General features: G+C 40.1%; 2 protein-coding genes across 3 annotated transcripts in view; both read right to left on the bottom strand.

The window, feature by feature from the left end:
• The window catches only part of CTTNBP2 (cortactin binding protein 2), a 156,184-nt gene that overhangs the window by 16,189 nt on the left and 112,450 nt on the right, over window positions 1-27,545 (bottom strand). For both annotated transcript variants that reach the window (XM_036863327.1, XM_036863328.1), the window contains 4 exons: window positions 10,714-10,800; window positions 10,537-10,636; window positions 545-697; window positions 186-373 (listed from right to left, as the gene is read on the bottom strand). In XM_036863327.1, coding sequence (XP_036719222.1) covers window positions 186-373; window positions 545-697; window positions 10,537-10,636; window positions 10,714-10,800 — 528 coding nt within the window. The remainder of the gene's footprint in view (window positions 1-185; window positions 374-544; window positions 698-10,536; window positions 10,637-10,713; window positions 10,801-27,545) is intronic.
• Window positions 12,058-12,715, bottom strand: LOC118900717 (hypoxanthine-guanine phosphoribosyltransferase-like). The gene is given in 2 exon segments (XM_036863329.1): window positions 12,058-12,633; window positions 12,635-12,715. Coding segments are annotated over 2 exon segments (657 nt in total).

Genomic DNA, 27,545 nt, shown 5'->3' with positions numbered 1-27,545 from the left:
TTTTTAAAATACTTAATGTAGTCCAGAAACTGCTATGGGTTTTACATGCATTATCCTATTTAACCCTTGCATATCCCCAAATTTTACTTGCTGGAAGCCACACAGTAAGTGGTACAGCTCAAGCCTGGGTCGCCTGACACTAAAGGCCCCTCTCCCAGCATTAGGCCGTGCCTGTGGTTTGTTACCTTATTCACGACTTTCCTCCTTAGGAACCTCTGCAGCAGCCCCTGCATGGGCTCGCCATCCCACCGCAGCTGGACCCAGCGGAAATGCTGTTGCACCAGCAAGTCGGAGCCTTGGAGACAGGCCTTGGCAATGGTTCCCAACAAAAAGCAGTTCTCGTGGAAGTAATAACATTCAGACGTTCCGTTTCCTGAAACAAACCAAAAGCAGCAGTCCAACCTCAGCAAGCCACAACAGGGTACAAGTTCAAATAAGTGAAAGAAAGACGACCATGAAGCATAACATGTGCTCTGTGAAACGGAAAGATGAGAAGGATCTCAAAGCAGCCTGCTTCTCAGCATGGTCTCTCCACCATCTTTACCTTTTTGGAAACTACAGGGGCTTTCAGTGCTGCGATTTTCCAGAGGTCCCAAAAAGTCCCCCAGTAACTCAGACAATGAAGATTTTTCCAAATTCTCTAAGATGATGATGATTTTCTTGTTAGCAGGAGATTGTTTCACTGGGATCAGACATGCTGTGGTCAAAAAGGAAATTCAGTGATTAAAGATTTTACAAAAACCTATACAAACTGGCAAAGATTTAAGTGTTAGCAAAGACGTGACACAATGGGAATGCTCTGACATTGCTGGGAGAGTATAGGATTCTGGAAAACAGTTTGGCATTACTGAATACAGTTGAAGATACACACACACAATGATCCAACATTAGTTCCACAACAGATTCCAAATGGAATCAACTCAAATCTCTACCAACAACAGACTAGATAGGAGTATATTCATACAACGGATATGAAAGTGAACAAATTACAGCTACAAGCAACCGCATGAAGACTTGTCACAAGCAATATATTAAGAAACAAATCACAGAAGGCTACACACAATATGATGCCATCATTTGAAGTTCAAAAAGGGGCAACACTAACCTTATAATTTAGGGATTCATAGATAGTAAAACTTTTAAAAAAGCAAAGAAATGATTATCACAGAAGATAGACTAGTGGTTACCTCCAGAAGGAAGGGTTTGTGAACAGGGGTGGGGCACATGGGCCCATTCTGGAAGCTGGGAATGTTCTATTTTGTGACCCGGTCAGTGGTTAAATGACAACTTTATTTTAAATTATTCATTGATCTGTAAAAATAGGCGGTATGTATTTTATAGATGGATATTTCAGAATACAAAATGTTAAAATCCTTAAATGATCTTTAAATTACACATATGTAAAATATTCATAAAATTATGGAGACAGGACCTCAGGGGCCAGCAGATCCCTCCTTTCATTTTACAGACCTCAGAGAGGTTAAAGAGATTTGACTCAGGTTTCAGAAATAGTGTTAAGGAAGGACCGCGATCTTGGACTTGTGAGTCTTATTTTAGGGGTCCTCACACTAAAGACGGGGGGCTGAACTGCATGTCAACCCAAAGTGAAAGATGGAAAGTAAATGGAAGATTGCTATTATATGTAGAAGGCAAGTCAGTGGATAAAATGTAACTGAAACAGTGCCTGGGCACCTGGCAAGCAGTCAAATGTTGTTAATATTGTAGTTGAAATATATATATATATACACACATATTTATAAATAATACTTCCTATATACCAATGAATAAAAAATTAAAATCACTTTTTAATATTTTAGAAGATTCTAAGATGCCCTAGTCTTAGCTAAGTTAACCTTGCAAAAAAGATTAATTTAAAATACTTGAGAGTGATTTTGTCAAGTATTCCACTTTTCACAAACACTTATGATAGTACATTATACTCTATTCCACCTCCTAGTTACTATAGACACAAATACATTTTCACTTTCAAAAGAAGTCCCTGTAAATGAATCTCTTCTGAGATTGAAATAGCTCTTCTGGATGCTATAAAGCTTTAAAAACTAGAAGACAGGAAACAAAGCCAGCCACCTCTCCACTGAGTTGTATTTGTTGGGGCTATTACACTAGTGTCTGGCGTGTGCTGCGTCCCCTTCCACAGAGCTATTTAGTAAAGAGTGCTACAGTTCTATGCTTCTCAGGTTCAAGTGTTATTTCAAAAATATGTTTGTTACCAAGTATGATAAACCTATCGTTTTTTAAAACAACAATGATAAACTAACAAATCTTTTATACCCAGTGATTTAAAAAAACAAAACAAAACCCAGCAACAACAACAAAACCAGACCAGGTTGGTCTACGTACCTGCTCTTCTGTAACTAAGGACTGAAGGCCTCCAGTTTTGCCTTGATTTGTGTTAAGTGTATGGCTAGTTCCAGCTAGAACGTGTCTGCAGGAACATGTAATTGCATCTCACCAAATGTTTTCCAGTGCCCCCTTGCTGTACATACAATGCTAAGCACTACGGCATGCTGGAGGTGACTGATTCCAACTGGGGGGATGTGGCATTTTAAACTGGACCCGTTACGCGGAATGGCGTCTTGACAGATCAGAAGAAGGCTTTCTAGGTTTAAGAAATGGCATAGGCAGAAGAATGGAGGCCAGGCAGAGCTCAGTCCTAGAAGGGACCAGGGCTTCAAACCAAGGTGAGACTAGTTGCAAGAGTGGCATGACAGACAGCTCAAAGCTGATACATGTGTCTAGTCAGCACAGGCTGGGAGCTTGGGTACAGAGTCACATCAGTGGAATGGAAGCCAGGAGCCCCATCTGTGGGCAGTAGGGCAGCAGGCTGTGTCCTCACTCTGGGCTACACATTACAGTCACCAGGGATCCAACCCCAGAGGTTGTGATGTAGTTGGTCAGTGCTGGGCCTGGGGCATTGGCATTTTATGTGCAGCCAGGGTAAGACTTGCTGATATGAAGTCTCAGAACCCAGCCACAAATGAAAAGTGGAAGGCCCAGGATGTCATGTCAGAAGGGAGTAACTACCAGCTCTGGGGATCAGTGGAAGCCTTTAAGGAGGGGATAAACAGGATTTGACTCCTGCTTTGAGATCTCACTCTGGTGTGAAGAATTGACAGGAGAGCGAAGAAACAAGAAGACACATCTACGGGCTCCTACTGCTGAGGTGGGGACAAGAGGTAACAGGAGGCTCATCCAGGGCCCAGGCACAGAACAAAAGGCCAGTCTGAGATGGAGTGAGCAAAGCTCAGTGGCTGATGTCTTGAGAGAGGGGCAGAAAGGGAATAGCAGAGACAACTCAGAAGTTCCCACCGGAGAAGAGGCCATGCAGTGGATGGAGACGGAGAGCACATGAGCAGGAGCACACTTGAGGCAGGGGAGGTGGTGACAGGTTATGCTTCAGGCCTGAGTGATGAGTGAGGCATCGCTCTTGAGATGTCCGGCAGGGGCTGGGACGAAAGCATGGAGGCAGCAAGGGAGGATTCAGGCTGGAAATAAACGAGTTTATAGGATTGCAGGAGGTCTCTTGGAAAGAGACACAAACTCATTCTCCTGAGTCCACAAGCAAGGACTGTATTGTCAGTGACTTAATTAATCCCACATTTAATGGACAGCTTGTGTCCTAGACAAAAGGGGTGTGGGGTGCTGTTCATAACAGTTGGGTTGGGTTTCCACTTCATCTTTGTTCATCTTGGTCTCCTCTGAGGTACCAATCAAGGGTCAAACAGACTGGGTTTTTTTGGTGAAAAGCTTTGTCTTCAATGCTGCTGGTCTCATATGTTCAATTTTTTCAGTAACATCTGCTTCTCCATCTGACCACTTAAGTTCAACATCCTAAAGCAAGTTGGTCCAAATGTAAATTTCATTTTAGTTGTGAAATAGCACATCTAGTTCAAGTTATTTAACATGGTTTCAATTCTAAAATATTAACCAACCATAGAAACAGAAACTCATTCCACCTTTGGGTTTGAAGGATTATTCAGCCTCTGATCAGGGTTCATGGAGACATAAGATGGCCACTCACCCCTTGTTATAGCTGGAGATTCCTTTCGGCCTATTGTTGGAAAGTCAGCCATTTGGATTCCCTTTGCCCCATGCTAATTCAAAGCCCTATTTCTGAAACTAATCTACCCTTATTTTTCCCTGCTTCCAGCTTTATAGGTATGTCAGCTCTGCCCCTCTCCAGAGGTTAGTAATCTTAACCAGACACCCGCTTGGCTAGGCTCAGGGCTATAGTCCAGCTTTGCATACCCTTGTATTAAAAGTTCTGGATAGCTACTTCTAGAGCAAGACTCATTGGCTTAAAAATAATGAACATATCACATTTATAGTTAAATCCGAACTCCTTTATGTCTAAGGTGACCCCAAGTCCATAATCTCCTCTTTGGGGATGGAAGCAGCCCATCTTTTACATTGTCCACTTAAAACAAGGCTCTGCAGGGATGATGCTCTGAGTCCAGATGAGAAGCAAGGGACAGACCTCCAAAGAGCCTCCAGTAACGCAGGGTCCAAGGAGGAAACTCAATTATGTAGACGTCAGTTACATATTATTACAGTAATTCTATCTTTATTACTTCTGAAGTAGAAAGTTCTCTCAGGAATCCTAAGTATTATTTTAAAATACCAATCTAGTGTTTAATTTTTTTTTTTTTTTTTACTACCACTGTCACATATAATTTTAAAAAGTATCTGTCTTGCTAGCCTAACTCAATACCTTATACTGAGGAGAAATATGACCCAATTCTAATATACGTTCAGACCCTCCTTACCAAATAATGGAGCCATGTGATGTGATGGTCTCTCACAAAAGTCAATATGAGAAGGAAGATGCTATTTTAAAATAAACACAAAATACCCATTGCTTGCATAAGTGCTACGCCATTCTTTTTGAACTGATCTTCTGTTCTACATTCTTTTCTTCACTGGCACCATTTTAGTCTCCATATAAGTTTTCGATTCTTGAAGCTGATTATTTAAAAAAAAAATCTGCTACTCTTCCTTCTTGTATTTTTTCACTCATACACTTCTTTTATTCATTCTCTGTGTCTCTTTTCACTGGCTTTCTTCTACAGAGTCATAGAAAGGAACATATAAGGTAATGTATGTGCTACGCCCACTGGAAGATGAAAGTTCAACGTTCTAACCTCCAGCTGAATGTAAGTAGTTTAAATCTCTATTTCTTTTTTTTTAGAAAATAAAGTTAGAAACCAGGAATAAGTTTAGAACACCATATGAATCAGTATATTCCTCACTTGGTAGTCATATGATTTGATCAGTTTACTTTCTTCGTAAAAAAAAAAAGCAAGACAGTAGCTGATACATAATTCCTGTCCTCTAATTATTCTAAAAGCTTAAGTGGAACAGCCTAGAAACTCCTTTTCTCTGATCCAGATCTCAGCCTTCTCTACATTCTGTCCTTTCCCATCACCCTTTGACCAAAAGAAAATTCCCTGCTAGGGGCTTTCTGCACTACATAAGAAGTGACACCACACCATCCCTAGATCCTTCCCTCTGGCTCACTTGTGATTCCCTGGCACTGCTCAGAAGCTTCTGGTGTCCCCATGTACTCAAAGTGTACGTTCTCCGTTCTCCATGATCTCTTCATTGGCCACCAGTCAGCAGCAGTGGGGCCTACTGCTATGAAAATGATGGTGATGGTGGATGGAGTTTTAGAAGATGAGGATGGACAGCAGCAAGGGAAAGGTCCAAAGCCAGATGGTAATGTTCCTGACATAACATTCAGAGACCTTCAGCGTTTATTCTGGAGCCACTGGAGTATAACAGCAGGAAATTGTCATGAGCAGTTTTTTATTCTAGGGTGAGCCCTCTGGAAACCTGCAGAGGGCTTGGGAAGGAGCGAGAGCAGAGGAAATAAGAAGGATTAGTGATGAGGCCTCCATAGGCCCTTGAGCAAGAAATGATAGGTGGTAGGGGGACTGGAGAGCAGGAGGTGGAGATGAGATATAGGAAGCAGATTCAAAAGAACTCAGGACTGACCAGACGTGGGGAATAAGCCAAATGAGGGATCTATGATAAGCTCCACTTGCTAACTTGGGTAACTGCACTCAAGGTCTTAGCAGGTGAATCTTGTGTTTATGTCTTACTTTTGTTATTAAAAAAAGAAAGAGGGATTTCACACATATAAATTACTGAGCCAAATACAGAATAAAAATCCTTTAATATTTGGAGATGCTACACTATTTCTTACATAAGAGAGTAGAGTGGAGATTTTTTGGCCTCAGTCTGTCATTTGAAAACTTCCTTTTTCAAATCCAATTCACTCTATTTTTATGCCCTATCATCAACTACTGTCTCAACAACTTCTGCACTCTCTAATCTTACTTCTTCCTACCTCCACTGTAAGCAAGTTCTTCCACTTGCTGACAACTAAATATGATTAACATTCCCTTTTTCTTTGTGCATGTTACTTCTTGTATCAGGTTCATCCACTCATTCAACAAGTAATTATTGGCAATCAGTGTACAAGGTGAAATGGAAGAATAAGCTACATTACTAGCCTTCAAGGAGCTCATAACGTGTGTGGGCCAACACAAAAGCCCAAATAATACCCTCACCGTCTTGAACTATAGTTAGGTGGGGCACAGAGGTAAACAAAGCCTACTGCTGTTCATTAGAGGTAGCTGGCATACCTGGAGGGATCAGACAAGCCTTCATTTGGGGGTGTCCTCAGAGTATTTAAACAGGGGCTTCCATGTCTATTTTAACCAGTCCTGTACAACACAGTACTTTACATAGTACCTGCCATGCAGTAGTTATGGGAGGGGCAGTTTGTGTGCTTATTCTAGATGAAATTTTAGAGTAATTATAGATGAAAGCTGCAGCATAAACAAAGACATGGAGAGTGGGAAAGCAAAGGAAATGTGAGGAAGAAATACTGTATTCTGCTGGAGCTTAGATACCTATTTTTAAAAAGGATCAGATATTCCAAAGAAGATATACAAATGACCAACAGGTACAGGAAAACAGGTTCAACATCACTAAATGATCAGCGAAATGCAAATCAAAACCACAATGAAATATCATTTCATAACTGTTAGAATGGCTATCATCAATAAGAGTTAACAAATGTTGGTGGGGATGTGTACAAAAGGGAACCCTTTCACACTGTTGGTGGGAATATAAATTGGTGCAGCCACTAAGAAAAACAGTCCTCAAAAAACAAAAAATAGAACTACCATATGATCCAGGAATCCCACTTCTGGGTATATATCCCAAGCAAATGAAATCAGGATCTTGAAGAGATTATCCACACACCTGTGTTCATTGCAACATAATTCACAAGAGCCAAAATACGGAAACAATCTAACTATCCATCAAGAAATGAATGGATAAAGAAAATGTGGCATACGTATAAAATGTAATGTCATTCAGCCATGAGAAAAAAGGAAATCCTGCCATTTGCGACAACATGGATGGACCTTGAGGGCATTATGTTAAGTGAGATAAGTCAGACAGAGAAGGACAAATACTGCGTGATATCACTTGTATGTAGAATCTAAAAAGGCCGAACTGATGAAACAGAGTAGAATGGTGGTTGTCAGGGGCTGGAGGGTGAGGGAAATGAGATGTCAGTCACAGGGCACAAACTTTCAGCTGTAAGTCGAATAAGTTTCAGGGGTTAATACTGTATCTATTGTATACTTGAAAGTTGCTAAGAGTAAATATTAAATGTTCTCACTGTAAGAAAAGAATGGTAATTATGTGACTTGATGGAGACGTTAGCTAATGCTACAGTGGTAATCATTTTGCAATACAGAAGCGTATCAAATCAACGAATTGTATACCTTGAACTTACTCTATGTTGTATCTCAATTATTTCTCAAAAGATTAAATTAAATTTAAAAGGGTCCGATAAGCAAATTAAGTGGATCAGTGTCCTAGAATGGAAGACCCTGAATGGGACTGACGTAGTTCAGTGGGTGACTGGGGCATGTGGGAGTCAAGAATCACAGAGCGCTTTTAATCAGGGCTCTGGTGGTCTGTGAAGGATGTTCAGGGAGCGCAAGAGGTAGGCAGAGCAGCCACTTACAGGAAAGTAGACAAAATATAGTAAAAGGAGGCATAAAGTGGGATGGTACCAATGGGGATGGATGAAAAAGGCACACTGAGATCCATTTGGCAGGACATGACCATGGACTGGCTGTGGGACAGGAGTGAGGGGTCCATGACTCAGAGGACCTGGGGGTTCTAGATGGTCCTAACATGGCTTAAAAATTAAGACAGTTGAAAACATTGAAACATTGAAAGAACAACCTCCCAAATGTTCACTTAAAAACCAGGATGTCTGGCTTCTTCTTCCAAGTCACAAGACCGCATGTCACTGAGTCTACACGCAGCTGCTCACAGCTCGGAGCTGCTGCCCTCATGGCGACGGAGAGAGGCTTCCCCTCCTCCAGCCCCAACCAGCCTGCTTCACCCCTTAAGGTGGCTTTTTGGCACCCGTGGGCGTTTAGGTTTTCAAGTCTGCCAGGGAGACCTGACTTCCAAGTGTGGGGTGCCAAGAGACTCACCAAACTGAGAAATTAGGAAGAAGAGTTCTTTCTAAGAAGATGCTCCCCAACGATTTAGAAATGCTGAGTTGGTCACCTTCGCATCCTTCTTGACCTAATTCACTGTTCTCAGATTTTTTTTTTCTAGCTCTCTAAGTTTAGAGCAGAATTCAGTCTAATTGCTAATCTACTCTGATAGGGTGAGAGCACAATATTTTAACTTCTTACTTTGAAATGACGCAAGACTGAACGTTGAAAACCATAGGGGGCTTTTGTTATAAAACTAAGGGGAGAAAAAAAAATGTTGGCAGGTGAGTTTTTGAGGAGCAGCGGTTGGGCAGTGAGTCGGGTCAGGCTGAGGAGCCGGAATGCCTAGTTTGAGGCCTACTCTGCTGCGTCCTCACTGCAGGGCACTTAACCTCTTGTCTCAAGTGTTTATAAATCAGGGTGTTTACAGAGTCAAAGCTTAATAAACATTAGCTATTGTTAGTATCATCATCAGAGAAAACAGCTTTTCTCTGTAGCTTACTCTCACTAGTTTCTGGCCAAAGACTGGCCTGAGTACTAGAGCAACATTCAGATTCTGGGGGGATTTTCTTGTCCCCAAAATGTGCTTCTAGGCTTGTGGATTCCTCAGTTCCCCTCTAAATCTGCCTCCTAATTTTATTTCTTGACTTAGGAACTCCTGGTAATTTCCCTCTTCCTCAACCTGGTCACCAGCTGTCCCAGCCACAAGGTTATCTCCCTTGATCACAGCTCCAGAGATAAGAATCACCCCTCTCCCTAAAAAAGAGACCTGAATTCACATTTCAACTCACCCTTCACCCAGCTCACAGCTCCCTCCTTCACCCGCTCCCCAGGGTCCCTGTGGTTTTGAGCCTCTGGAGACCAGAGGTTGGTCCATTTCAGTTTTATTTCACTAGTCATGCTATATACTATGCAGAGTTACACTAACTCCACCTGTGCTGAAGCTTGGGGTGTTATGCTCTGGAGCCTAAGATAGAAAATTTATGAAAACTTTATATTAATAAACATGTTTAATCACGGTTCTGCCACTACGTAGTTGTGGTAAGTTACTGAAACTCTCTATGCCTGTTTCCTCACCTTTGAAATCGAGATAATACCAACCTACATAGGGCTGCTGTGGAGATTAAATGAGTTATTTAATGCATGTCATGTGTTTAGCAAAGTGCCAGTCAATGGCATACTAAGAATGACGTGGAGAAAGCAGTGCACCCCAGGTGCAGCAATAGGGGTGCTTTCGCTGTACAGAATTTATGAATAATAATAATATTTACTAAAAACCTATCTCCTGGGGCTTCCCTGGTGGCGCAGTGGTTGGGAGTCTGCCTGCCAGTGCAGGGGACGCGGGTTCGAGCCCTGGTCTGGGAAGATCCCACATGCCGCAGAGCAACTAGGCCCATGAGCCACAACTACTGAGCCTGCGCGTCTGGAGCCTGTGCTCCGCAACAAGAGAGGCCGCAATAGTGAAAGGCCCGCGCACCGCGATGAAGAGTGGCCCCTGCTCGCCGCAACTAGAGAAAGCCCTCACACAGAAACGAAGACCCAACACAGCCATAAATAAATAAATAAATAAATAAATAAATAATTAAAAAAAAACAAAAAAAACAAAAACCTATCTCCTTATTATCACTGTGCAATTTTTAACTGCACCAATAACGCAATGCTTAGTTCTGCTAAGGTGGACTGCTCCCACCACCCCCTCCCTTGGTATCCTCTAGTGCCAGTTACGTAGTATGCTCCCAACAGATAATTTATAAACAAAAGAAGAAAAATATAGGATGTGCAATAGATGCAATGGTATGTACATGAAAATAATTTTTTGCAAGTGCTCACCTGGGTTCCCAGTTTTCATCCCACAGCTGCTCCGTAACTGAAAAGTCAACTTAAATTTATCCCCAAGCAACAACATTTATTTCCGTATAACGGCTTACTTGAAGGGCATGCCTTTCGGTTATCACAATTCAGTTTGCTGAGATGGTCTTACCGCTACTGATGAACAGATCTACTAGCTGGTCCTTGGAGAAACCAGTATCCACTTCAGCTCTCACTATTTCACAGGGGACTCCTGCAGCCATTTGTCTGTGCTGTGATAAGAGAGTGATTAGTTCTATACGCTTTTGTGTTTTCAAAGAAAAGGAGAGGGTACGTGAGTGGTCCCTACCTTCATGCAGAGTGCAAGCTGATGGGCTATGTAGTCTTGCAAGCTTCCTTCTGGGCCGTGGAAAATGACATTATGATATTGCTCGACCTATTAACAAAACAAGAAGAAACCTTAGGTAAAAATGCTATGAAGGGAAAAAAGTGGTACACAAGTGTAGAATTTCCTTTCTGATTGTCACCAGCCTTTCAAAAGATTAAAAATATTATTTTAGGGGTTAGCTTCATTCATTGGGCATGTGAAGTCTTTCATTTTAAGGTGAAACACTGGCAAACATATTATTTATATAGTATTTTACATTTTATATAGTACTTACATATTTATAGCAAGAGATGGCATTGTTTTAAAGAGCATACTCCTTCCCCCTCCATTTTCTACACTGAGGTTCAGTATATTAGCTGGGAACACAATTCCTAGCATGTTTTTGTCCCTTGCAGATGTTCCATAATTTTTTTCTTTATTATCCCTTACAGATGCTCTTTAGTTTGAATTTTCCCAATGCATATTTTACTTTTCAGAGGTTAAAATAGCAATGAATGTTTTTCAGGAAATTTTGGAAAATACAAAGAAAAATAAAGAAGCAGAACAGAAATCACTGAAGCAACCACTGTAAATATTTTTATGTTTCTTGCCAGCTTTTTTCTCTGCATAGTTGATGTGTGTGTATTTGTTTTTTTTTCTTTTTTTCTTTTAAAGAGACAGCCTTTATTTTAAGGATTTTTACATTGAAGACTTCAAAAAGTGGTAGGTTTTTAGAACTTATTGACCTGTATTTAAAAGGAACTGTTGACAAAGATTCGCCAGAAATAATCTGAACAAGCGGGAAAGTACAGTTAATACTTCTGAAACCTACTAAAATAACTCCAGGACATATGGTTTATCTGACATAACGATACCTCTAAATGGTGTCACTGATATGAAACTGACTGCTTCTTTTCTAAACACACAGTGGTATAATTAACAATATTCAATCACTTCTGTTTTTTCCTGAATATATAAAAATTAAAATACCAATTAAAAAACTAATATATTTTTCTCTTTCAATGTTTCTTACAGATACAATTTCAATATTTTCATTCAATAGTGGTGTGGTTTAAGAGATTTTTCATTCACAAGTCAAACAACAATCTACCCAAAGGGAACTGATAGTCTATAGGCTCATAGTGCAAATAAAGAGTTCGGGAATGCAGCAACTGACCTTTCTAAAATACAAAACGGATGAAATTCTTAGAAGATACATGTAACAAGCTCTACTAAGCAGTTGGCCACAGAACTAGAACATCTGATAATTTTCCTGGTGATTCACTGGGACTCCAGATGTTTCCAAACTCAACTTGAACCCTCATCTTAGGCTTTGTATTTTGCTTTTCCAGTTTCGCTAATGACACAAACATGATTCAAATCCTTGAAGTAGTCATTATAGTCAAGGGCATATCCTACAACAAACTTGTCTGGAATTTCAAATCCAACAAAGTCTGGTCTATATGCAACACTCTGAGGGGTCCTTTTAACAGGCAAGCTTGTAACCTTGAGCATCTTTGGATTATTCTGCTTGACCAAGGAAAGCAAGGTTTGCATTGTTTTGCCAGTGTCAATTATATCTTCAACAATCAAGGCATTCTTTCCAGTTAAAGTTGAGAGATCATCTCCACCAATTACTTTTATGTCACCTGTTGACTGGTCATTACGGTAGCTCTTCAGTCTAATAAAATCTACAGTCATAGGTATAGATCTGTCACTATTTCTCTTCAGTGCTTTGATGTAATCCAGCAGGTCAGCAAAGAATTTATAGCCCCCCTTGAGCACACAGAGGGCCACGATGTGATGGCCTCCCATCTCCTTCATCACATCTCGAGCCAGCCGTTCAGTCCTGTCCATAATTAGTCCATGAGGAATAGACACCTTTTCCAGATCCTCAGCATAAATGATTAGGTATACAATATACATCTAGGTCATAACCTGGTTCATCATCATTAATCACGACGCGAGGGCTGCGGGTTGCCATAACGGAGCCGGCTGGTGCGCGGGCTGAGGGCAGTCTGGGCAGGAGAAGCCGGCGGGGCCGAACAGGAGGCAGCGCCGCGCAGGAAAGCAGAGTGGTCCGCCCGAGCGCTCTTCGCCGCCGCCGCTCAAAGCCCAGGCGCCTGTATTTGGTTTTTAAGAAGGATACAGGGGTGTAATCTTCTTACAGCTATTGTATATCAGAGGATATCTTTGTGTTGACTTTTTGCATAAAAGACATCTTCATGAGTATTCAATTCTTGTATCAACTATGTGATCCCATTCTTCTGGAAGCACTGAATTCCAGAAATCTAGGTAGAGACTGACTGATACTTTTACTTTGTGAAAATGAAAACTCTTGCCTGGAAGCCTATAGGGTCTTAAAAAAATCTTTATCCTCATGTATAAGGATATCTCGCCTAACAACATGTGGAGATGTAGTGGGTGCTGGGACAGAAAGCCATGCCCTTTTATGTATGTCAAGGGCCGTGACGTTTGGAGTAAAATGTGGAGGGGAGGTCAGCCTCCCACCTCCATGATCCCAGGGCTGAGTTCCCACTCCCAGCCCACATGTTGGGGAGAAACTTTCTTCTTGGAAAGGTCTTGCAGAAAAGCACCTGTGCAGGTGTAGCACCTACCTAACGAGTACAGTTGACGAAGCTCATATATGAGGATTGAGCCACCCATACTTAGAGAAGTGTTAGACACAACAGGGTCTGTTCCCTCTTTATAATTTGGAATGGGACAATGTAAGAACATGTATATCTTTGTCCTATTGTTTCTCTGCTGTGCTCTGATGGGTTTGTCCCTTTTACATAACAGGGGAAGGGCACATCCTTGAGGGTAGCCGGAGTAGACTTCTACGAAGACAGTGACTATGCCCCTGGCTCCTTACAGGAAAAGGCAGGTTCTGAGATATGAAAGGAAGGCTTGAGGGAAAGCCCTTAGCATGGAAGGAAGAGGGAACTCCTTCCTTACCTGGGGACTTTAAGACCTGAGCTTTGGCCTCCCAGGAGACCATGACATAAACTTAGAGGAACTCCTAGAAAGTGGAGGAAAACTAGTCTTGACCACTGGGTGTCTGAAAATGAGCTAAGGAGGGAAGTGATTCTTAAAGGGGTCCCTTGACGTTGCACTTGGGACTGGGTTTTAGGCTCTGAAAGACAATTTATCTGGTAGCCACCAGTGATTTACTCTGAGTTTAAATATTATTCCACCATTGCTAAGCCTTCAATGAAAAAGGGAAGAGCTGGATTCACACTGGGGGTAGGGCAGCAACACGGAGAGTCGTGGCTGGAAGACACATGACAGTGGCTGTAGCTGCCTGAGGAACGTCAGGATCCTAAAGCCACAGGATGAACTCCACAGTGGCTGGCCTGGGCTGTTTTCTGTGGTACTGAGAATCTGTGAGCCAAGCAACGGTAGAGATGCCGGCCAGGACCAAGACTGGGACACGGCCTCTTCCAGAGACATGGGAGAGATAGTATCCTAAAAAGTTCAGTTGAGGTTCTGCTTCTTAGACAGTGAGGCCATAGAGCCATAAGACTTCAGGGGTAAGTTATTATTAAAGAAGAATTATTGAAGAATAATATGTTCTCATTTGTACCTATGTGATGGGGAAGCTTGGGGATACACAGATTATACTTTTCATTAAAAAATGTTGCCCAGATTTATCTAGTTAGGGCCTCTTTCTCCCAATTTTAAATGCAATATGGTAAATCCTTTTGATAGGCACAAACTTTTTTGGCTTGGGAAATTTTTCTTCCATTATGTTTTTGTTAATTTCTCCTCTTCTAGTTCTAATTCTAAGGAACACCTACAAGGCTTAAGTTCCCTTGCTGTTCTCTGTAAGGACATCTGTCCCCTTATCTTTTCATTTCTCTCTCTCTGTCATTCTCTTCTGCATTCTGGGAGTGAACTCCTCACGTTAGTTTTTCATAACCCTGAATGGAACATTCATTTACCATCTCACTTTTGCTCTCTATGATCTCAAGGACAATTTTAATGATGCCATCGCATTTTTAGTTGTTCTTATAGTTCCTTGCTTCATCCGTCTCCTTTCCAACACTCTTCCTTTTAATCTTAGCCTGCACTCTATCATGGCTTTCTTGCCCTGCTTTCATAGTCTATCTCCTTGCATTCTCTAGAGAATGAACATAATTTTCCAAACTTCTTTGCTCTTTATTTTTAAGCTGTGTTCTTCTGAGTTTTCAGAAGGATAACACTGTTCTGTTCTGCAGTATTCTTCCATAGGTATAATGTTAACTTGCCATTGGTATTCATATCCTGTGAAACCACAGGAAGAATTCTGCAGTAAAGCAGGATGTGTGGACCATCACTGATTTTACTCGCTGTTCACTGATTTTCCAGCTAAATTCCTGCCTTAGGTCACTGGACAAATGGTGGGCTGGTGTCTATAATTTCTAGTTAAACTCCAGGATCCAGCACTGGCTGCAGTGGACGGAACTCCCGCTGTCCACCTTGGCGGACAAATACATGAGATGAACTGCAGTACCGGAAGCAGGATGCTCTGGTACCCGTCCCACCGAGAGTGCTGATATAATATACTTCCTGGATGCAACACGGTCTCACCAAAGCCCACCGACTTCCTGCTCAGGGATTTCTCGGATCCAAACTCTGAATGGCTGTGGAAGGACCTGTGTTGACAGGGGGTTGAGGATAATATCATGGTGCAGCAAAAAGCAGAGGCAGTAAAGGATACATGCCCAATTTTCTAACTGCTGTAAATCTTGCTTTTTTGAATCATTAGTAAGATGGTAAGAGAAAGATAAAAGTGTTTTCCTACTAAATCTCAGGTAGGTCTCCAATAAAGTAAACCCAACACTCTCTTGCCCCTAAAGTTAGTGAAAATTTTTTCTAGATTCTTAAAACAGGAAGACCTCAGTTCTATTTTTCTCTGTTATTGTGAAGTTTTATCACTTTTAAAAAGTACTTTTAGTGGGAAATTGTGTGTTAGGTACTTGCCAGGTGCAATTTTAAACCAGAAATCTTGAGCTCTCCAAATTAATCCCAAACTGCCATGATTTACAGTGTAGAAATTCTCTCACAAGGAATGGATTGTTTCACACCAGTGGAACAGGATAAAGCTTTTCAAGATTTACTGAATATTCCAGCCCTGAGATTTTCAACTAGCACTGCTATTTAGTCCTGTCTCACTTTTGAAAACACGAGTGCTCTTTATAGCCATTGTGTCAAACTGCCTACATTTTCTTAAGATTGATTTTGAAATCATATAACAGCAAGAGACCCAACTTCATAGATAAGCTGTCTTCAATTCCAACACCTCATTTTTTCTCAGATTGTCGGTTCTCAGGAAAGACAGGAATTTTAAACGTTCCATTTAAAATTTCATTGAAAGGCCATTCACCAGCAGTAAGCATTTCTGTTCACACACTCTATTATCCTTTCTGGAATAAGGTAAAATATAAATAAATGAATTCAATAAGTAAATCACGGTAAAAGACTTCCCGATCATTCAGACATTCTAATGCATGCATCCTATTAGTAGGTTTCTCCTCATTTCAGGCATTATCAATTTTTTGTTAATGGTATTTTGTTCTACCTCATCAAATGATACAGTTGTGTTGGTTACCATTTAAGATCTGAACAAAAAATTATGGAAGCCTTTTGCTCTACTGAGACTGGTGCAAACATGCAAAGCTATGCCAAGAAAACATATTTATCTGTTCTAGTGCTACCATATTATTTCTCCAAATAGCAAGATCTGAGGTATAATAAATATACATGCTCCATGCTTCCAGCAGAGGGCTCTAAAGATAGACAGGTAGGTAGGCATTATAGATGGACAGACAGGAAGGCAGACAGATTTTTTGGGGGGAGGAGGAGGTAAATATTTGAATTCTGTTGAAAGGAGATCTATTTTTTGAAAAACAAATTCAACTTCTAAAATGTGAATTGTAGTCACCAGAATTATCTTCTAAGTGCATGCTTACAGTGTGACATTTCTGCTCATTAGGAAACAGACACTGGGCTTTTTTATCACAGTTGGTACCAATCCCTTTTATTCTTGTGTCTTCACAGCCTATTCAGGAAGCTCTTATCACAAGTCAATTAGTGCTTTGTGAGGCAAATGAATTCTGGATTAAATGGAAACAATGACCTCCACAAAATCCCATCCATCCCTTTATTTTTTTCCCTCCACAGTGTTTTTCTGCAGAAAGGAGTTTACCAGAGGAGCTATAGTCTCCACTAGGGTCAATGTAGCACCTGCAATGTGTTTTCAGACTTGTGGCATTATTTTAAAGCAATAAACTTCAACTTTTGTTTGGAGTTTCACTTGTCAGAGTCTGAGGAAAAGCTTCTACTACCCTGAGACGGTTTTAGGCCAAGTTGTGTTGAGATGCTGAACTCAAAAAAGAATGAAAAATAAAAGGTCTTTACCAAGTTAATAAAATTGGAATGGTTATAGAATAAAGGGACATGCTTTATAGCTAAGATGTTCATTCCAACCTCTTCTGGAACTTAATTTTTAAAGAACTGATTTATATATGACTTTAGAGCCACATACAATACAGTTACTGTCAACTTATTCATGTAAAATCCCCCCAAACAATATTGGTACATCCAGCATCAGGGATACACAAAACCAGAGTCTTTCATGTTAGGGGTTTTAGGCATTTGCTGAGGTCCCTCTTTATAGAATAGGTGTAAGAGAATAATGGAATTCAAGAGAAATTAAGTTCACACACAGAGGGACACCCATACTATATGCTTTTTAAAATTAGCTTAGTGAAACCATAAAAGCCAAGATCAGACTTGGTTACTAACTTCAAATAAAGATAGGCCCTCACTTATTAACAGAGAAGTAGTAACTTGGGTGTTATAACTATTTAAAAAGTAAAACTATAAGATATAATTCTTGGATATAATTTCCCCCTTGTCACCTCACCTCTGGCACTCATGAACTCTTCCTGCTCCAGACCTCCTCTGGGCTGACACTTGCCCTACTGGCCAGAATCTTCTTACACTGTAGCCAGGGAAGCCAAGGATCAACTGGTGTTGGAATCACCTCTTCCTCATACCAGGGAACTGGCTTCCTTCTTCCACTAGGACCTTTCCCACCATTGCCCCTTCATGCTCTGAATAAGCTCAGGCTAAACTGGGTCATTTGCTAAAGGGGTTGATGAGCTTTTGTGGGCCGTCTTAGATACGTAACCATCATTTACAACATTACTTCTATGGGAACATAGCAAACTTATTTTGGGAATGTAAGAAGCTAAGTAGAATCTCCTAGTGATGATTCTTCATGATGAGCATTGCACATATTTGAGTGGACAGCCAATATAATTCTCAAGAATTCTGTCCATGGGGATTCAGAGTTCTACATTTAAAAATAGGGCTCAAGGGACCTTCCAGATGGAGGAGGAGTAAGACTTGGAGATCACCTTCCTCCCCACAAATACATCAGAAATACATCTACATGTGGAACAACTCCTACAGGACATCTACTGAACGCTGGCAGAAGACCTCAGACTTCCCAAAAGGCAAGAAACTGCCCATGTACCTGGCCGTGTGGCTGACAAGGTCTTGGTGATCCAGCTGGGTGTCAGGCCTGAGCCTCTGAGTTGGGAGAGCCAAGTTCAGGATATTGGTCCACCAGAGCCCTCCCAGATACACGTAATATCAAACGGTGAAAGCTCTCCCAGAGATCTCCATCAAAATGCTAAGACCCAGCTCCACTGAACGACCAGCAACCTACAGTGCTGGACACCCTACGCCAAACAACTAGCAAGACAGGAACACAACCCCACCCATTAGCAGAGAGGCTGGCTAAAAACATAGTAAGGTCACAGACACCCCAAAACACACCACCGGATGCGGTCCTGCCCACCAGAAAGACAAGATCCAGCCTCATCCACTAGAACACAGGCATTAGTCCCCTCCACCAGGAAACCTACAAAACCCACTGAACCAACCTTAGCCACTGGGGGCAGACACCAAAATCAATGGGAACTATGAACCTGCAGCCTGCGAAAAGGAGCCCCAAACACAGTAAGTTAAACAAAATTAGAAGACACAGAAATATGCAGCAGATGAAGGAGCAAGGTAAAAACCCACCAGACCAAACAAATGAAGAGGAAATAGGCAGTCTACCTGAAAAAGAATTCAGAATAATGATAGTAAACATGATCCAAAATCTTGAAAATAGAATGCAGAAAATACAAGAAACGTTTAAAAAGGACCTAGAAGAACTAAAGAGCAAACAAATAATGATGAACAACACAATAAATGAAACTAAAAATTCTCTAGAAGGAATCAATAGCAGAATAACTGAGGCAGAAGAAAGGATAAGTGACCTGGAAGATAAAATAGTAGAAATAACTACCACAGAGCAGAATAAAAAAAAGAAGGAAAAGAATTGAGGACAGTCTTAGAGACCTCTGGGACAACATTAAACACACTAACATTCAAATTATAGGGGTCCCAGAAGAAGAAGAGGAAAAGAAAGGGACTGAGAAAATATTTGAAGAGATTATAGTTGAAAACTTCCCTAATATGGGAAAGGAAAGAGTCAATCAAGTCCAGGAAGCGCAGAGTCCCATACAGGATAAATACAAGGAGAAATATGCCAACACACATGTTAATCAAACTATCAAAAATTAAATAAAAAGAAAAACTATTAAGAGCAGCAAGGGAAAAGCAACAAATAACATACAAGGGAATCCTCATAAGGTTAACAGCAGATCTCTGCAAGCCAGAAGGAAGGGGCAGGACATATTTAAAGTGATGAAAGGGAAAAACCTACAACCAAGATTACTCTACCAGGCAAGGATCTCATTCAGACACGATGGAGAAATTAAAACTTTTACAGACAATCAAAAGCTAACAGAATTCAGCACCACCAAACCAGCTTTACAAAAAATGCTAAAGGAACTTCTTTAGGCAGGAAACACAAGAGAAGGAAAAGACCTACAGTAACAAACCCAAAACAATTAAGAAAATGGTAATAGGAACATACATATTGATAATTACCTTAAATGTAAATGGATTAAATGCTCCAACCAAAAGACATACACTGGCTGAATGGATACAAAAACAAGACCCGTATATATGCTGTCTACAAGAGACCCACTTCAGACCTAGGGACACATACAGACTGAAAGTGAGGGGATGGAAACAGATACTCGGGGCAAATAGAAATCAAAAAAAACCTGGAGAAGCAATTCTCATATCAGACAAAATAGACTTTAAAACAAAGACTATTACAAGAGACAAAGAAGGAAACTACATAATGATCAAGAGATCAAACCAAGAAGAATATATAATATTGTAAATATTTATGCACCCAACATAGGAGCACCTCAATACATAAGGCAAATGCTGACAGCCATAAAAGAGGGAAGTCAACAGTAACACAGTCACAGTAGGGGACTTTAACACCCCACTCTTACCAATGGACAGATCAGCCAAAATGAAAATAAATAAGGAAAAACAAGCTTTAAATGATACATTAAACAAGATGGACTTAATTGGTATTTATAGGACATTCTATACAAAAACAACAGAATACACTTTCTTCTCAAGGGCTCATGGAACATTCTCCAGGATAGATCATACCTTGGGTCACAAATAAAACCTTGGTAAATTTAAGAAAACTGAAATCATATCAAGTATCCTTTCCGACCACAACACTATGAGACTAGATATCAATTACAGGAAAAAATCTGTAAAAAATACAAACACACGGAGGCTAAACAATACACTACTGAATAACCAAGAGATCACTGAAGAAATCAGAGGAAATCAAAAAATACCTGGAAACAAATGACAATGAAAATGTGACGACCCAAAACCTATGGGATGCAGCAAAAGCAGTTCTAGGAGGGAAGTTTATAGCAATACAATCCTACCTTAAGAAACAAGAAACATCTCAAATAAACAACCTAACCTTACACCTAAAGCAATTAGAGAAAGAAGAACAAAAAAACCCCTAAGTTAGCAGAAGGAAGGAAATCATAAAGATCAGATCAGAAATAAATGAAAAAGAAATGAAGGAAATGATAGCAAAGATCAATAAAACTAAAAGCTGCTTCTTTGAGAGGATAAACAAACTTGATAAACCACTAGCCAGACTCATCAAGAAATAAATGGAGAAGACTCAAATAAACAGAATTAGAAATGAAAAAGGAGAAGTAACAACTGACACTGCAGAAATACAAAGAATCATGAGGGATTACTACAAGCGACTATATGCCAATAAAATGGACAACCTGGAAGAAATGGATAAATTCTTAGGAAAGCACAACCTTCCGAGACTGAACCAGTAAGAAACAGAAAACACGAAGAGACCAATCACAAGCACTGAAATTGAAACTGTGATTAAAAATCTTCCAACAAACAAAAGCCCAGGACCAGATGGCTTCACAGGCGAATTCTATCAAACATTTAGAGAAGAGCTAACACCTATCCTTCTCAAACTCTTCCAAAATATAGCAAAGGGAGGAACACTCCCGAACTCATTCTACGAGGCCATAATAACCCTGATACCAAAACCAGACAAAGATGCCACAAAAAAAGAAAACTACAGGCCAATATCACTGATGAACACAGATGCAAAAGTCCTCAACAAGATACTAGCAAACAGAATCCAACAGCACACCAAAAGGATCATACACCATGATCAAGTGAGGTTTATCCCAGAGATGCAAGGATTCTTCAATATCTGCAAATCAATCAATGCGATACACCGTATTAACAAACTGAAAGAGAAAAATCATATGATCATCTCAATAGATGCAGAAAAAGCTTTTGACATAATTCAACACCCATTTATGATAAAAACCCTCTAGAAAGCAGGCATAGAGGGAACTTACCTCAACAAATAAGGCCATATATGACAAACCCACAGCCAACATTGTTCTCAATGGTGAAAAACTGAAACCATTTGCTCTAAGGTCAGGAACAAGACGAGGTTGTCCACTCTCACCACTATTATTCAACATAGTTTTGGAAGTTTTAGCCACAGCAATCAGAGAAGAAAAAGAAATAACAGGAATCCAAATTGCAAAAGAAGTGAAACTGTCACTGTTTGCAGATGACCTGATACTATACATAGAGAATCCTAAAGATGCCACCAGAAAACTACTAGAGCTAATCAATGAATTTGGTAAAGTAGCACGATACAAAATTAATGCCCAGAAATCTCTTGCATTCCTATGCGCTAGTGATGAAAAATCTGAAAGAGAAATTAAGGAAACACTCCCATTTACCATTGCAACAAAAAGAATAAAATACCTAGGAATAAACCTACCTAGGAAGACAAAAGACCTGCATGCAGAAATCTATAGGACACTGATGAAAGAAATTAAAGATGATATAAACAGATGGAGAGATATACCATGTTCTTGGAATGGAAGAATCAACATTGTGAAAATGATTATACTACCCAAAGCAATCTACATATTCAGTGCAATCCCTATCAAACTACCAATGGCATTTTTCACAGAACTAGAACAAAAAATTTCACAATTTGTATGGAAACACAAAAGACCCTGAAGTGCCAAAGCAATCTTGAGAAAGAAAAATGGAGCTGGAGGAATCAGGCTCCCAGACTTCAGACTATACTACAAAGCTACAGTAATCAAGACACTATGGTACTAGCACAAAAACAGAAATATAGATCAATGGAATAGGATAGAAAGCCCAGAGGTAAACCCATGCACATATGGTCACCTTATCTTTGATAAAGGAGGCAAGAATATACAATGGAGAACGACAGCCTTTTCAATAAGTGGTGCTGGGAAAACTGGACAGCTACATGTAAAAGAATGAAATTAGAACACTCCCTAACACCATACACAAAAATACACTCAAAATGGATTAAAAACCTAAATGTAAGGCCAGAGACTATAAAAGTCTTAGAGGAAAACATAGGCAGAACACTCTATGACATAAATCACAGCAAGATCCTTTTGGACCCACCTCCTAGAGAAATGGAAATAAAAACAAGAACAAACAAATGGGACCTAATGAAACTTCAAAGCTTTTGCACAGCAAAGGAAACCATAAACAAGACAAAAAGACAGCCCTCAGACTGGGAGAAAATATTTGCAAATGAAGCAACTGACAAAGGATTAATCTCCAAAATTTACAAGCAGCTCATGCAGCTCAATATCAAAAAAGCAAACAACCCAATCCAAAATTGGGCAGAAGACCTAAATAGACATTTCTCCAAAGAAGATATACTGATTGCCAACAAACACATGAAAGAATGTTCAACATCACTAATCATTAGAGAAATGCAAATCAAAACTACAATGAGGTCTTACACATCACACCAGTCAGAATGGCCATCATCAAAAAATCTACAAACAATAAATGCTGGAGAGGCTGTGGAGAAAGAGGAACCCTCTTGCACTGTTGGTGGGAATGTAAATTGATACAGCCACTATGGAGGACTGTATGGAGGTTCCTTAAAAAACTAAAAATAGAACTACCACATGATCCAGCAATCCCACTACTGGACACATACGCTGAGAAAACCATAATTCAAAAAGAGTCATGTACCACAATGTTCACTGCAGCTCTATTTACAATAGCCAGGACATGGAAGCAACCTAAGTGTCCATCGACAGATGAATAGATAAAGATGTGGCACATGTACACAACGGAATATTACTCAGCCATAAAAAGAAATGAAATTGAGTTATTTGTAGTGAGGTGGATAGACCTAGAGTCTGTCATACAGAGTGAAGAAAGTCAGAAAGAGAAAAACAAATACTGTATGCTAACACATATATATGGAATCTTAAAAAAAGAAAAAAAAAATGGTTCTGAGGAACCTATGGGCAGGACAGGAATAAAGACGCAGACATAGAGAATGGACTTGAGGACATGGGGAGGGGGAAGGGTAAGCTGGGACGAAGTGAGAGAGTGGCATGGACATATATACACTACGAAATGTAAAATAGATAGCTAGTGGGAAGCAGCCCCATAGCACAGGGAGATCAGCTCAGTGCTATGTGTTCACCTAGAGGGGTGGGATAGGGAGGGTGGGAGGGAGATGGAAGAGGGAGGAGATATGGTGATATATGTATATGTATAGCTGATTCAGTTTGTTATAAAGCAGAAAGTAACACACCATTGTAAAGCAAATATATTCCAGTAAAGATGTTTAAAAAAAAAAGAATAAAAAAAAATAGGGCTCAGATCAGGGTGATCTACTCATGTATTTTTCTAAATATAATAATTATTCACATTCATTGAATTATTAACTTACAGGGTTATTAATAAGCTAATAAAAGTTGCAAACTGGCTAAGAGAAAAGTTTGAGTTAATAAAAAGTTCAACTATTATAATGTTATTAGTGATTCAAACTCAATTAAGTTAAATGTCTCCTATTAACTCAAGGATGAAGACTTAAAATTCACTTGTATTACGTAACTATTCAATGAAAGTATTTAAAATTAACATCATTTAAACAAAACCAAAAAGCCTGATTTAAAGGTTTCACTGCGTTTGGTTTCCTGCATAAGGGCTTTAATACATGCATTTTATTTAGCACATTTACACACATAGTAAAAACTGTTTACTACAATTAGGCCTTAACCAATAGGTTAATAACTAGTATAAACTCTGATAACACGCATGAGAATAGAAGACAGCCTAGGTTCAATTCCTTAGATCCTACCACTTTCTTGCTGAGGACCTTGGGCAAATTACTTTGGGTCTTGGTTTATTCACCTGTAAAATGGGAGTAACTGGTATAAGTAGCTACCTCATAGCAGGTTTAAATGAGACAATCTATATACTTAGAAGAGAGCTTGGCATATACAGGCATATCTCGGAGACACTGCAGGTCTGCTTCCAGACCACTGCAATAAAGTGAGTATCGCTATAAAGTGAGTCACATGACTATTCTGGTTTCCAGTGCATTTAAAGTTTATGTTTATACTATACTGTAGTCTATTAAGTGTGCTATAGCATTGTTTAAAAAACAATGTACATACCTTAATTAAAAAATAGTTTATTGCTAAAAAATGCTAACCATTATCTGAGCCTTCAGTGAGTGGTAGTAGTAATATCAATGGTCACTGACCACAGATCGATGACCACAACAAATATAATAATAATGAAAAAGTTTGAAATATTGGGAGAATTACCAAAATATGACACAGAGACACGAAGTGAGCAAATGCTGGTGGAAAAAATGGCACCAACAGATTTGCTCTACACAGAACTGCCAACAAACTTTCAATTTGTTAAAAAAAAAAAAAAATGCAGTACCTATGAAGTGTGATAAAGTGCAATAAAATGAGGTATGCCTGCAATAAATACTCAATAAAAGTCAGGTATTACTAGGTTTGCATATCTATCATATAGATTTTCAACAATTCAAAGACACATCAGTATGACTATAGTTACTGTGGCACCGGGTGGATATGTCACTCTAGCTCAAGTTCTACCAGTGGCTTCCTATCATAACTGGAATAAAATTCAAAGTCCCCACCTTGGTCCTGCATGATCTGGCTTCTGGTCACCTCTCAGACCTCACTGCCAGTCTAGACACTTTTGTACCAGCTGTTCCCTCTGCTTCAAACACCCTCCCCAAGGCTACAACCTTCACTTCATCTAGCTTTCTGTTTACATATCATTATAGGAAGGTTTTTCCTAACAACTCCATTCAAAAGCTTTCTGCCACCCCTTCCATTAGCTCTTTACCTCCTTATCTGCTTTATTTCTCTTTATATTTATAATTAGTACTGGGTATCACATTACAGATGTATTTATTCATTTGTTTTTTATCTGTCTCCCCCCACTAGAATGTAAGCTCCATGAGGTCAGGGAATGCATCTTATACATAGTTATATACTCTAAGTTTCTAAAACATTGCTTGCATTTAGGAGGCTCTCAACAAACAGGTGTCAAACAACTGAATTAAATAACTAAACCGAATACAAAAATGCATCACACATGGTTGATCTCCATGAGGGGTTTATAATCTTGTATGGAAGAAGAAACAGTCACAACGATTCTGTGTTATTATTGCCTGAATCACTTTAACGTGATTGCTAATGAGTGACAAATTTTCATTATCTGCATCCAAGGGTTAATTGTTGGATTTAAAAAAGCCCTTTGTGTATACTCAATAAATTGACAATAGAACTCACAGCTGAGTAATTTAGCCTCTGGTTTGCTGGTCATCAGAAGATAAACTATGTTTTCTGCCTTAGGAGGCACACACATAAATGTACTCGGAATGTGCCGTATATAGCGTGACTGGCAGACATTTCATTTGACAGACCTACTCAGTCAAGGCTAAGGTGCAGTTATAATCAGCTGCATCACCTTTCTAGTCATTTTATCATCTAAACAGGTAAGTGAAAAGCCCTGATTCTACCAGCTGATTCTACTGAAAGCCTAGGCTCACATTCCTGAAAACCAGTTGGTCACACAACTTCAACCTTCACTGAAGCAAAGAAATGACAGCTCTCCTTCCCATTTCTATGTAACACTCAGGCTTACTGTGATGCTTCAAGACGAAGGAAGCAAATTGCAAAAGCAAAAAAAAGAGTGAATGTATCAGATTTAGAAGACACCATCTTTCCTAAACTGCAAAGCCTCTGAACGTTTATATGCTACTGTGGCTGCTTGTACAAAGGTCATTCCCAATGGTGAGCCTCCCGAGATCAACTGAATAATTTTGAAAACTTCTTTATATCAGGAACAAAGACATCAATTCACAGTTAATAGAAACAACTTTTGTAAAAGGTCAAACCCATTCATTTTTTAAAAAGCTTTCCAAATTAAGGCAAAATGATTGTTTACTTAATGTTTTATACCTTCAATATTAGTTTTAGATGTGTCTCACACACAGAGACACACATGCGTGTCAGGGACTTGCACAATCCTGGCTTTATCGCTCACTGGCTCTGTGGCCTTGAGCATGTTATCTTACCTCTCTGCTTCAAGTTCCTCATCTATAAAATGGATGGTGTTTTCTACCTCATATTGCCTGCCATGTAATAAGTACTGGACAAATGCAAAGCATTGAATTTATCCATTTTGTATCTAGAATTTACTACTCTCTCCTGATAATCATATTCTCCTCCTTCCTTTTCATAACAGAACTACGGCTTTTAGCTTGGTGCATGGTTGCCCAGCAAGACCACACTCCCACTAGGCGTGGACAAGTGTCTAAATTCTGGTCAATGGGATGTGGGCAGTAAAGGTGTGTATGGCTCCTCTGAAAGGAAGGAACTTGCCCTCCTGGCTCTCCTCCCTCAGGCTGGAACCTGAGAGCAGGAGTGGTGACTGTCGGACCAAGCCCACACACATGACGCCCAGGGGTAGCAGCCCTGGAGAGGGAAGGTGCTAAGACCTGCAGGGCTCACCCTGCGCCTTCCTCCTCCCTGGGCCCCTCATCTGCTGGGACTTCTGTGTTTGAGAAAAAATAAACTTCTATACTGTTTAAGCTATAATTGTTTCTGTTGAAGTGGCCAAATTAATACACTAACTCATGCTAGCATATTTACTCAATTTTAAATTATAAAAGTTCACAGCCAGGCATCTTGAAATCTATAGTCATTCTCTTCCATATTGATGATCAATTACTTGATGTCAAGTCCTTGTTAGGGGAAGACACCCTCCTCCTGCCCAAATTAAAACACTTGGCAGGTCACAGGTAGTGTCTGGGTCCTGGCAATGGACACCTGGATGACTGTGACAGAAATCCAGAAGGAAGATACCAGCAGTTGTCCAGGGAGGGGGCTGTTCAGGAAGGTCATGAGGTCAGAGCACAGGGTGCGTGTCAGGGCTGGCAGTGTAAGACCCCACTTGGCAGGTCCACCTAC

The sequence above is a fragment of the Balaenoptera musculus genome, chromosome 9 (genome assembly GCF_009873245.2).
Source record: "Balaenoptera musculus isolate JJ_BM4_2016_0621 chromosome 9, mBalMus1.pri.v3, whole genome shotgun sequence".
Taxonomy (NCBI): Eukaryota; Metazoa; Chordata; class Mammalia; order Artiodactyla; family Balaenopteridae; genus Balaenoptera; species Balaenoptera musculus.
The sequence above is the reverse complement of the archived record's forward strand: the minus strand, read 5'-3'. Positions and strand labels throughout refer to the sequence as shown.